This window comes from Triturus cristatus, chromosome 10 (genome assembly GCF_964204655.1).
Source record: "Triturus cristatus chromosome 10, aTriCri1.1, whole genome shotgun sequence".
NCBI lineage: Eukaryota > Metazoa > Chordata > Amphibia > Caudata > Salamandridae > Triturus > Triturus cristatus.
In genome coordinates this window covers 1,027,017,197-1,027,030,636 of record NC_140593.1, presented here as the reverse complement: position 1 = coordinate 1,027,030,636, position 13,440 = coordinate 1,027,017,197, and the positions used below count along the sequence as shown (strand labels likewise).

Genomic DNA, 13,440 nt, shown 5'->3' with positions numbered 1-13,440 from the left:
TGCACCACAGACACCCCACAGGCAATGGAACTCTGGGTATAGTGGGGGGTTCCAATGGCAAAGGGGTTGAGCCAAGGGCTGTCACAGTAAATGACCCTCAAACACTTAACAGATCTGCTTAATTTATAGTGGATTTAATTACAGAATATTTTATTGAATTCATATTTCAAATTCAAGGCCAGCAAACCTTTCCTTCCTCCACCAGAATAATGACATTTTCAGCACCTTCTGAGGTTGAATGAGATCTATATTTGAGTACAAATTGATATATCAATAGGTATGAAGCCTGTCTAACCTTGCCCAATGCAGGGCTCCTGCTAGTGAACTTACAATTATTCTGTCTTCATATGGAGGCAGATGATGTTTAATCAAGTACTCAAAATGAATTAAAAAATTTCCAATCATTCATGTACAAGTTGGCCATGTGATTCAGTATTTTAGTTTGGTCAAAATCAGTTCCAAATAGCATCGCATTATGATAAAAGAAGAAAGATAGACAATATACTGTGAACTCAACACAAGAACAAAAATGGCAGTATTATGCTACACAAGATCATACATATTAAGTGGGTGGAATTAAGGGGCTCTCAAATGCCTTAAGTGGTCAGGCAATATGGAGTCTTTAGGTATCTGGAGATTCTGGGGTCCTAATACACATGGCCGCAGATAAGGAGTTCGAAACCTATTGCAGAAGAGAGACTGAAGGATTAGTCTGTCAACTAAGGCTCAGAGCTAGTTTTATGTGATAACATAACATTAGGATCTTTGACCAATATCACTTTAAAATATCCTCTATTTCAAGATTGAAAACTATTTGGGGAAATAATGGCACCTTTATTCACGTCAAATCAGAGTACGATTTGAACAGCTTTTTTACTGTCAGCTATGTCGAGAGATTCAATTAAGATTCGTTATTGTTTTTACGTACAATGTAGTGATATCATACAGAGACTATAAAGAAGGAGAGAACAGTCACATTTTAAATGTGACTTGTATTTTTAAAACATTTTCTTACTGTTTGTATGTGGAAATATTATAAAGCTAGATAACTAAACAAAGTTTAAGATTTTTTTTATTTCTTGAATACTTTCTTTGAACATCTTAATTGGAACCAAATATTCTACCTGCGATGTGCAGAATATATGACGTTACAACGCAAACAATTACAACGCATGCTTTTACATCGCAGTTTTTACAACGCAACTACCATTACATCGCATTCCATTAAATGGTTTCAGATACAACACATACCATTACAATGCATACTACTTTTAGTGCAACAGTAGGGTAAGTGTTGGATAGCGAAGGGGTAAAAATTACTATTCCCCCTCCAGTGACTGCAACAGTAGGGAAAGTGTTGGATAGCGTAGGGGTAAAAATTACTATTCCCACTCCAGTGAGTGCAACAGTAGGGAAAGTGTTGGATAGGCTAGGGGTACAAATTACCATTCCCACTCCAGTGAGTGCAACAGTAGGGAAAGTGTTGGATAACATAGGGGTAAAAATGACTATTTCCCCTCCAGTGAGTGCAACAGTAGGGAAAGTGTTGGATAGCGTAGGGGTACAAATTACCATTCCTACTCCAGTGAGTGCAACAGCAGGGAAAGTGTTGGATAGCATAGGGGTAAAAATTACTATTTCCCCTCCAGTGAGTGCAACAGTAGGGAAAGTGTTGGATAGCGTAGGGGTAAAAATTACTATTCCCAGTCCCGTGAGTGCAACAGTAAGGAAAGTATAGGTTAGCATAGGGGTACATTTACTATTCCCAACTACCCCAAAACCCTTACCCACCCTAAAACTTAAAATTCTCAATTACTAACCTTATAAAGCGGTGTGATGGCATTTGTTGTAATGGCATGCGTTGTAATGACATGCGTTGTAATGGCATGCGTTGTAATGGCAGGCGATGTAAAGGCACTTGCATTGTAAAGGCATTGCGATGTAATGCTTGTGTTGTAATGGATGTTTCCATATGTGCACCTCTTAATTCATAGTAGATTGTCTTATTACTAGGGGTGGGCGGAATTTGCGGAATTAACCTTCGCAAATTATCGCGAGAATGTTTAAAATTATCGCAAACAAGCAGAAATATCGCAAAGATGCGGAAGTTTTTTTCCGGCATGTTCGCGAGATTTTCTGCATGGTTGCGGGTCGCCAACTTACCCATGTGGTTGCTTGCGGGCGCGGCCATCTTGTTTTGAGTTGTTCTCGCGGTGCATGATCGCGAGAAGAAAGACGTGATCGCGCGACGCATGACGTCACTGCGGGCGCGAACTGTCGCGAGACAGCGCAAATGGCTAAAAACAATACAACATCTCATGGAGAACGCGACCGGATCAAGAAAACTTGTCGGCGAACGCAGGGATTCAGGTAAGGCGATCGCGCGCGCGCGAGAATGTATCATTTTACAGCGCGAGCAAGAAACAAATTATCGCCAAGCTGCGGAAACCGGAATTTTTGACATTTTCGCGCTCTCCGCGGAACGCAAAAATGTCAAATTATCGCAATTTCCGCGAACGGAACGAAATTTTTGCCCAGGCCTACTTATTACATAGGTGAAATCAGACAACTGCGCTGTAGATACTATTAATATTTTAATAAAGATTATGTACATGTTGTAACCAATATGATTTTTTTCCTTATTTGACCATGTACGTCTAGACCAACCTTGATATTTGAAGGGCTACTACCCATCAGGGCATAATGCAGGCACCCAAAGAAGATGAGCGAAGATGGTGGTTCCAGAGCAGGGAGCATTCAGGCGGCTCGAAAAGAGCTCAGGAATTAAATACCACTTTATAAATTGGCCAATCTTTGGCATCCACCAGATGACAAAATTAGAATGTAGTGGGAAACACAAATTGTGTGAAAGAAGTGGGAGTTACAGAGACAGAATTTCATGATGCAGAGGATTCTGGCACTGGGTCCTCAAAATTGCCCAAGTATCATCCTATCCCAACCCTTTTCAATATTTATCTTTCTCCCTTGGCATCCTTGGTTGAGGAAGCGGGTGCCAAAATTGTCTCTTACGCTGACGACATGCAGGTTATCTTCTCGTGTGAAAAAGGCTCTAACTTTGATGGGGCAAAGATTAATTCCTGCCTCTCAAAGGTTTTTAATAGGCTCAAGGTTAACCAGCTGAAATGCAATCCAGACAAAACGGAAGTTGTTTTCTTTGGAAATCTTGAAACGCCTGACTAGAGCTCTTGGTGGCCCAAGGATCTGCCACCTCGGCCTGTTGAAAAAGAGAAAGTAAAAAACCTGGGAATAATAATTGACAAAACATTGTCGATGCGCCCTCAGAATCAACACCTCTCTGGTGTTTGCTTCGGTATACTCCAAATGTTAAAAAATATTCTGCCGCTCCTACCGCTGGAGAGTAGAAGGATCGTTGTGCAGGCTCTTGTGACAGCTAAGCTTAACTATGTCAACTGTCTGTACCTTGGTATTCCAAAATCTCTGACCCAGCGCCTACAAGTGGTCCAAAATGCGTCTGCCAGAGCCATCACGAGATCTAGTCCTAGAACTTGTAGGACCCCGGTTCTTAAATCCTTGCACTGGCTCTGCATCAAAGAGCGGATTGACTTTGAGGCCATTTTTTTTTAAGCCTTCAACAAGGTTGGTGCTGAGTAACTTATTAAACGAGTCAACCATTACTCCACATCCAGACCCTTGCGGTCCTCAAACACTAATTTGGCCACTGTGCCCAAAACATGCCTTACTCGTACAGACGGTAGATCTTTTGGCTTTTTGGGTGCAAAATTATGGAACAGCCTGCCGGAATCCCTGAGGCTTGACCCAAACTTACTTTCTTTTAGAAAGAGCTTAAAAACATGGCTGTTCAATACATAACTGGTTTCTTTCACTCCTCTCTTATCACTGCTTAAGCACCAGGACACTCTTGTTTGAGTAGCTGTGCACTCTATTAAATACCCGTTTTCCTTTCATTTCATATCTGTTTTCCCGCGTGCCTAAACACTGGCTGGCGGTGTCGAGCGCAGTGGAAGTGGTGTTTGTCACCCTATGGTTTCTCAGTTTTTATGATGCAGGGCTGTTGAATTGCAGACTGTTGTGAGGTTTCTTTCGCTAATATTTGAGAGACAAGTAGGCTTTCAGCTAGTGAGTGGAGAAGAGATCGTAGAGATTCCTGTGGTGGTGTGGCAGCACAGAACCCTGGCGACAGCAGGGAACCCTCTCTCCTCCACTTGCACAGTAAAGGGCAAGGTTTTAGAGGAAGTGCATAGGCATATTCCCTGCAGCAGGAAATGGGGCATTTGATTTCAGATTTGTGTGGCACACGCTGCAAGATTGGTGGCCCTTGGTCTCGGGAGATATTTGGGGTCAAATCTGAAGCGGACGAATTGCACCATAAGAAGGGATGAGACAGTTGTGATACATGCTTTTATTGTAGAAACAATTACGGCAAAAAAATGGCACCTCACTGAGCTGGACCTGCTGCAGACTTTGGTGGTGCAGCCTGTGATGCACATGTTCAGATATTGGGAGTTGCCTTAGAGTGCAGCCTTGTTGGGTCAGTGCATATGCTTTGGATGTCTGTTCAACCTGTAGGCCACCATTTTATATATTATTTGGTGTTTCCTTATGCACTGCTGCAACTGGAAGGCATTGGCACATTTTGCACAGAACACTACGCAGTTGAGGGTTATCTGTCAAGGAGCAACAAATAGCAGAGCTAAGTCCGATCATATTGGTGGACGCACCTTGTTTCTCTGCATTTCATTTTGGGTGGGTGTTTTGTGCAGCAGCGGCCCGTGCAGGTAAGCACATAAAAAATGATTGGAATACTTTTTTTACTTCATAACAAAAATCTAAGCTGGCCGCCAGTTTCTCTGCATACAAGTGCACACGCTGGCGGCCATCTTGGAATTTATTTCCATGTAGAAAGACATTTCAAGATGTCAACTCATGCGTGCTCACACGCCAGAAGCAATCCTTAATTTTTTTGTTATACTTTAATATTAATTTACTGATCTAAGATGGCCAAGGGTGACTTTGGAATATAAAAGTAAAACATTAAGCATGCGTAGGATGCTGCACAAATATACAGAAGTGACCAGTGAGGTAATCATGTGCAGCTGCCGTGCACTTGCAAAAAGTGGTCAAAATAGTTAGTGGGAGAAAAGAAAAGTTGGGGCAGAAGATATCAGTTGATCTGAAGGGAGTGGAGCTCAGAGGGGGTAAAAAGTAATCAAAGTGCTCCCATGGAGTGCTAAAAGCAAATAAAGGTCAGCAGTGGAAGCTGGGGAAGGATACAACTTCTCCACACAGAAACCATGGTGCCGAAGAAATACTCCTGGGGGGGATTACAAAGAAAAATAGGGAGAAAAGCCACTGAATAAGGAGCAGGAAACTACTGGATACCATGCTGTCTATGACAGTGCAAACGCTGTCTACAGAGGAGACCGTAAAATATTTAACCAGTGGGGGCTAATAGAAAAACCTGGACTAAGTAAGTTATCCAGGTGCTAAAAACAGTAAAGTGTTCTTGTTTTTCAGTCACTTAATATGGCAATTTATACATTAAATGGAGGTTACCAGTGAGAAATGCTCTGATTCCACTGCCCCGCGTAGACCCTTTATACCGAGCACATCAGTTTGCTTCTGTTACTGGATTTCTTTCTACGTTCCATTATGCGTTTTGAAATTCTGTATCATCATAATGTTTTAAGCACTCTAACATGTCTGCAACGTGACTTTTCCGCAACATACAAACACACCTAAATTAATATATGTGTTGCATAGGAGTAAATTGTGCGCCTGAATATCTCAACATTTTCTTCTCCTATAGGATATGCTGCAGTTCATCCTCAACCAGAAGGAAGGAACAAAAAGCCAGGTCTGAAGCACTGGCTGATCAACAAATTAAATCAATGCCCGGTCTTACAAGAGGATACTGACTTTAATGCCTTAAGACCCAGCCGGGGCTAAGGAAGAGCTTGAAGAAGGCACATTGTCTCTATAGGAGACCTCACAATCGAACACACATGCAATGAACTAATACAAGATTTTAGGAAAATCTCCGCTATCTGCACTATACATACTCCATTTTCTTTCTGGCTGTATTGAGCATCAGGGAGAATACTAACAAAGGAAGTTGGCCATGGTATAGAGAATGGCAGAAAGTAAGTACCGGCATATATAGATACCATTTTCAACAGGATCAATTTGCATAGGCAGTAGAAGCATGTCCATGGTTTGTATGGATTTGCTCTCGCCAGAGAGGGCAAAGACTTGGTAATTGCATCTGTTTATCTACATTATGCTGGACTGGGGTAATTATGCACTTGGGTATGCGCCACTGGGTGACTGTGCCCCTACACTCACTTTTGACTTGCATCCTTCTACTTATGGTCACAATTCTGTATAGGAAGCCAAGCGGCTTGCGAATACGCATGTACAAAGCCATCTGACCCTTGCACCGTGACTCTGGATTTCCTGAAAGTTTGCCTGAATACGACCACTAAACTGTTCCTTAAACTTGTAGCATAGGGGGCAACACTTACATACGCTGTAAAAAGAAAAACATCATATTGAAAATGTGCCATAATTTGTAAGTTAATGCACTGTGGTATGAACTGTTATGGAAATACATAAATCATTTGCACATACTGTACAGAGACTGGTTGAGTTTTCCCTATGTCAAAACGCAAACTGTTCCATCACATCTGAGGAGTTTCAGACCCTGCACCTGGTCCTCTCTAAAGTTGGGAAATTTACCTACTCTAAGAGTTGTCAACAATTTGAACCTGATCAATGCCACACTGCCTTGCTGTGTTCAGCTTATCTTAGGAGAGTGTGGAAAAAAAAAAGTTAAGAATCACAAGAAGGAAAAAGTGAGAACATTAAAAAAAAAAGCCACAAAAAAAAGGAATTTTACTGATGTGCCTGTACACAAAAAGGAAAACTTGTATGATAAAAGAAACACATGCAAAGGCATTTTTGCATTCTAGAGGACACGATGGATCACGAGACAAGCTTCTTTTGTATCTTTAGTTTAAAGGAGAAAGTGACTTGAGAACCACTGATCTAGATTTCCACTGAAAGGTTCATGATTGCACCCCCTCTGTGTGTACTGGATTTGCCATATACAAGGTAAGTGGAAGACTATCTGCTACAAACACACACTCGACATGTTATCGGCTGGGTTCGTTATCATAAGGTCTTCAGTTTCTGATGTCTGATGCTGCTTTTTGGACGGATTGTCCCTTAGTAAATCACCCCAAAAAACAAAGCTGACTTTCGCAGGCTCTGTGATGATGCTAAATCAATTTCAGTGGAAGAGCAAAGCTCCACTTTTAAATGAGGACTCCCAGTAGCTTGTATAATAGTTTGTGTTTTCGATCACATGGACAATGATATTCTCTTAGATGGTGAAAGCATTTTCTTTCTTTAACCCCTTTGATAACTTTGTTCTCTTTTGAAGGACTTCACAGATATATCATGTTTAGAGTACAATAAAACAATGTCCTAGAAAGTGCACTTCTTGAGACTCTTACCATGTAACCCCAGTTGGTGCAGAACGCAGAAACACGTTTGAGGCATGTAGGGGTCAAGATCATATTCACTGTAACTTTTCCGTTAATTTTCCTGTCTGTGCCACATTTCCTGAAAAGAGCTACCGGCGGATACAACAGTGTGCAGAGGTTGCCTTCAACATGCTGGTGCCATGCAAGCCCTTACCTTTAGTTCCTAACTCACAAAGTGAAACCTGTGTGGTGCAAAAGGTATCACATGCATCTTCTACAAATGTTTGGAAGATCAGGAGCATTTGGCTGACAGATGAAAATATGAAAACTCTTGGCTGCATACCTGTTACTTACTGGTGCACCCAGATACATTCTGAAACTCCTTCCCAAAGTTAGTCAGACACTCACCTACAATGTCAATATCCCTGCATAAACCACTTTTTTTTTTACTAAGGACACTCTAAAGATCTATGTGACAAGGTGTTCTATCATTGATGTCTGTGTCACTATCAATTTAGATTTATAAACAATGCGTTAGGAGTTTATTTTGCTATATGTTTTCTTCTTCTCTCTAAATGATGGGAATTTAAAAATGCTGGCTTTTGGCTGTTTTGGTTCTCCCAAGGGAAAACAGATCTGCACAACTTTGTAAAATAAAGAATAAAAATATATTAACATTCAGATTTGATTGTAAGTCTGTATTATTACACACATCACCTACTTTTCATTTCCTGTTTAGCCCAAAATGCATCCACCTTCTCATGAATGTGTTTGCTCTCTCTGAGGGACTTCTGCCACTGACGCAATTCCTGCACTTCTGGGCTACGGCGTACCTGCAATGACAATTACATTGTACACATTGTCAAGATCTGACAGATACACGACACACACCAACTGAAAGTGCCCAACAAAACAACGCAATACAATCAATACCACTGAGATGGCGGATAAAGATGCATGAGATCCAAATAGAGTAATTTCCCTGGTAAATGTGCACCAGTCAATGATTGTAATAGAGTTTTTCTTCCTATACCAAGATGTATATGACTTCATAGAAAACGATTGGATGGAATACTATTACTGAGAACCCATTTCACCTAAACCATTTTAATTGAAATTTGCATGATGCATATTGCATTATATTTTCGACTGCCACCTCCTCGAAGCACGGCCTACAAGAGTAAAGGGGGGGCACACGCCCCCTCTCCTGGAGCCAAAGATGGCTCTGGGGACCTCCACCCCCCCCGGGCCGGCTCCTGCTATGTCCAGAGGTGCCCACCTGTGGGACATAGCTGTTTGCTGTGGCTTGGTGGGAACTTTACCGCTCCCGCCATGCCACAGCAAACGCTCTTGCTTGCTGGAAGCAGAGCAGAATTGCTTTTACACACAGGGAGCTGCCTTTCCAGCAGCTTCCTGTGTGTGAAAGCAATGCAGGCTCCCACAGGAGGCAGGGAGCAGGCAGAGACAACAGGGGCCTTGATGCTCCTCCCGGGGTCTCCAACAGATGTGAGTGGGTGTCCTAGGTGGGACCACGGCACCCACAATGGCCTCTTGGCGCAATACTAGCTGGGGGATGAAGTCCCCATGAATGCTGAGGGTCTTTGGGGGCCGGGAACCCCTCCTGCTACCTCCAGTAAGTCTCACCCAGCGGGATCGCTGAGGGGTTTTCAGAGGCCATGTCCCCTTTCTCAACCACTCTGCAAACATGCCTCCTGGTGCATTACCGGTTGAGCAATGAAGTCCCCTTGGCTGCTGAGGGTTCTTGGGGGCAAACAACCCCTCCTGTTATCTCCAATGAGTCCCACACAGCTGGACCGCCAACAGCCTGTCGGGCGTTCCCGATACCCGATAGCGTGGCGAGCGGAAACAAGTCTGCCCGCCATCCAAATCGGGCCCTAAGTTCCTGGTGGTAGGGCAGAGAGGGCTTTACGGGTGTGTAGGATGAGGCCGTGCATATATTATGTGGAAATATTATACAGTGCTTTGTCTAAGAGGACTAGAAACTTAAATTTGCATCACTCTTTGACTAGGGCCAACAAAGAGATTTAATAGTTATATGCTCTTCCTCGATGACCCTTACTGGGGAGGAGTCCTTCTGATTAATTTTGTAGGGCTTGAAGTTTATTTAAAAACTCCATCATGGACAGGTTCTAGGATAGCACTGCAGTAGTTCAATTTGGGTAAGAATAAGGTGTGTGTAATGATTCCTGGGTCTTGTATGCGATGTGCTGTTAGGTTCCTGATCAGGCTTAGAATTAGGGTTCTGGAAGTCATTCTAGTGTTTAGGTGAGCCACAAAGAACAGAGTTGGATAGAGTGCCACTCTGAGACTTTTTGCTTTGTCAACAGCACAGGTATTCATTGAGTAGGTTTGGGCTGATGCAGGAGGTTTCTGAGCTTGTCAGTGAATCCACATACATCTGGTAACCAGCTGCAGACATGATATGAATGTCATCCAGAGCGTGCAAATAAATATTGACCAATGCCAGAGACCGAATACAGCTTTGAGTCTACAGTCTGATTTTGAAAAACCTAGGACCCTGAGAATGTCCTATTACCGTGCCCAATGGCACTACCTTCATGAAGTAAAATAAATAGGAAGAACAACAAATGTAGAGGAACATGTTTTGAGATATTTGTTTTTGTACAGCCTTCACAATGCATTTCAGCTGCGTCAGATGGTATCATGGGAAAGGGGCAACTCAAGCAGAGTAGTTGGGCAGTACAATACGCAGCACATAATAGACAAGTCCGAATGATTGGTAGCGGTAATGAGTTTTCAGTCATGTATGGCACTTACAACATTTTACTTTATGGCTGAACCTACTCTATAAAAACTTTGTTATTGAACCGTGCTGGGATGTAGTGTGTTCTTGGCTACTGGACAATAGTTTAGATGCATGGGCATGCAAGGTTTTGTGCTTGAGAAGTAAGACTTTCAACATGGCTCTTTGATTAATAGGCAAAGGAGCATCAGCAGTGCAGTAAGAATGTGCCTTGGGATTAAGAAAGCCACATGACTTTGCAATCCCTAAAGCTAGCCCATGTTTTGGAAAGATAGCTCCACGGATGCTAATGCAGTAGTCGATTAGGGAGATGATAACTGCAAGGACCCAAGTGACTCAGCTGACATTAATCACAGGTGCATTTCCCTTAGAGAGAGCATATATGAAAGAGTGCTTGATTCACCACTTTGTTCACATGAAGACAAAAATAATTAATTTCCAAAGGTGACTCCTAGATCAGAGGACTAGCATAATGATGATGTAAGTGATGTAATTGGAGGTCGCAGGAGTTACCGTCATACACCGCGACTGAAGGCGAGGCAGCCTCAGCGGCTGGTGGGAGTTCGTACACAGCTGCGGCTTGCCTCATGGCGGTTTCTGCTGAGAAGGACGGCTGCAAGGGGCTTTCGGTTTGGGCAGTGCGGCCATGGCAGAGGGACGGCGTAGTATAGCGGCTGAGGAGGCGGGTGCTGGTCGTGCTGAAGGGGGAAGCTTGAACTATCCACAGGCAGACACAGACAGGTCACGGACACAGGCAGGTCTGTTGTAGCTGCTGCGGTGCCTGTCTGTTTCTCTTGGATCTTGAGTTTGGTGCCTTTTGGAGTTGGGACTGACACCACGCTGCGGTCAAGAGCAGCTCTGAGGCCTGGCAAGTTTGAAAACATACATTTTCAGGTCAGAGATATGCTTTGTTGAGTACCTTACTAAACAGTATTTTTACTACGCTGGCTACTTCAATCTTTTACCATCTATGGCTAAGATACCGTAGGGGTTGGCTTTGGACCAGGCGTGCAAGCAGAGGCGGCCTAGCCAGGTTAGGTGTTGCTTGCTTCCACTCTTTTAGGTCACCCCACCAATGTAGGGGGGGAGGAAAAAAAAAGAAAGGGGGGAGAAAGAGAGGAGGATAAATAAATAAATAATAATAAAAAAATACGCTACGAAGATCATGAAAAGAATCTCCAGCAAAAATACCATTAGAACCCGATTAGTAACGAATTCTACACGGGCTACAAAGTATCGCTGCCGGAATCCCTCTGAAAAAGAAATGGAATTTAGGTTACTTAGTGGTGAACCAAGGAATGACTCCCTGAATGGAGCCCTGAGGCAACAGGGCCCTAAAACGTTGGGTGGGCACGAGGGGACTCAAGAGCCAGCTACTGCATGGGGCCCAGTGCATGCAGTAAGCCACACCGCTCCCCCAGGAATGGAAGTGAGCCTGCCAGCATCAAAGTAATGAAGGCGCCCTCAGGTAGCATGCATCAGGTCAGCTACCCACTGTTCTCAGGTCTCAATGCAAGGAATCAGCATAAATCGACCAGTCATCATATACCTAAGTCAACTTCAAGCCTAGACAACCATGAGAACAGTTCTCCTGGAGAGACCCCGACAAGTCTGATCGTTGACACTTTCCTATTCAGCACTGCCATAGAAGTCGTGCCTGAAATCCCAGCCCAGAGTGCATCTTTAAGCCAATCGGTTCCACAAACTTCCCCCATGCCTGGAGTTTCGAAGAGCATGGCTGGGACAGAGGGCACCTCTCATATCCTCCTACAACAAATATTGGTAAAGCTAAAAAGTATGAAACTGTCACAGGAAGGAAGCTCAAAAGAAAACACTCTCAGCTGGGCTGAATTCAATATTTTACCCAGCAACTTTCATCACGCATTACTGACGCAGAACAGCGCATCTCAGACCTTGAAGACAAGGTACCTCGGCAAATAGATCAAGTCACCAAACTACAATCCGAGCTGATCAATCTGCAAATTAAGGTGGATGATGCAGAAAATTGGTCACGAAGATCCAAACGGCGGGAATAAGGGATAGCTTTGTTTTTAAGCCCCTAGGTAGAATGATGGTGGATATGTGTGTCTGAAATGTTCTTCTCTTGTTTGCCTTTGGTTTTTTGCTTTCTTCTTCACCAGCCACCCGCCCACCGCCTTGGATGCCATGTCACAGCACCTCAATTTAAGGTAGGGGGAGGGCAGGAGTGGGCACGGTTTGGGAGGGAAGGAGGGGGGCAGGGTCACTGGGAGTAGAGGGGGGACCACCCAGGGAGCCCTGGACAGGGGGCTCTGAAGCCAAGGGGGTCCATGGGATGGGGGTAAAGGGGTCACTGGGGGGTGGTGAATAAAATGGGGTGGGGGCCGCCTAGGTGAGGGGGGAAAAGTAGAATGTAGCAGAAGTGAGGTAACATAAGGGAGTAAAATAGTTTATTTGGTTCTCACCTATGCACATAGATGTCTTATAGATCACTAAAGGTAGTATCGTGTAACTTAAACGGCTTCAACAATAGAGTGAAGCTTCGATCTATGATGGCATGGTTCAAGGGCCTACAAGTTAATATAATCTTCCTTCAAGAGAGAAACTGTAAGGAAGGATCGTTGAGGGATAAAGAACCCAGCTTTATTCAACATGAATTCTACGCTTCCTTTAATGCGGCCATTAGGGGGGTAGCGATACTAGTAGGCAAAAATTTACAATGTGAAATTACAATGGTACAAAGAGACCACAGTGCTAGATGGCTTTGGGTGCAGATGAGGATCTCTGAACAACTCTTTAACTTCATGAGCTACTATGGTCCTATCGAGGACTCTCCCGAGGTACTGCAGTCTCTTTATGACTTTGCTACGATTCAATCTAGGTTTCTTGTGCTCGATGGTGATTTCAAATTTCATCTCCCTCGCTCTCCTTAACACTGAGTCAGAGATTATTGAAAATCCCTTCTCTGACCATGCACTAATTTCAGTTAAATTTAAAGTTCGAACTGAAGCCCAAACTGGGTACAGATGGGTATTTGACAAGGCTCCACTAGTAGACGAGCAGTGGGTTGCCCATATGTGCTTGGCACTGGAGGAGTCCTTGAAAATGAATGCTAATACAGCTTCAGAATTTGCAGTATGGGGTGCTCTTAAAGCCTTCTTTAAAGGGCAAGTAATTGCCTACAAAACC

At 43.6% G+C, this 13,440-nt stretch overlaps 2 protein-coding genes across 3 annotated transcripts in view; one reads left to right on the top strand and one right to left on the bottom strand.

The window, feature by feature from the left end:
* Positions 1-8,168, top strand: part of GPRC5B (G protein-coupled receptor class C group 5 member B) — a 143,692-nt gene extending 135,524 nt beyond the window's left edge. The window contains exon 4 of the mRNA XM_085629071.1: positions 5,810-8,168. Coding sequence (XP_085485197.1) covers positions 5,810-5,863 — 54 coding nt within the window. The 3' untranslated portion in view covers positions 5,864-8,168. The remainder of the gene's footprint in view (positions 1-5,809) is intronic.
* Positions 1-13,440, bottom strand: part of IQCK (IQ motif containing K) — a 513,956-nt gene that overhangs the window by 37,683 nt on the left and 462,833 nt on the right. For both annotated transcript variants that reach the window (XM_085629065.1, XM_085629066.1), the window contains exon 12: positions 8,209-8,320. In XM_085629065.1, the coding sequence (XP_085485191.1) occupies positions 8,209-8,320 (112 nt within the window). The remainder of the gene's footprint in view (positions 1-8,208; positions 8,321-13,440) is intronic.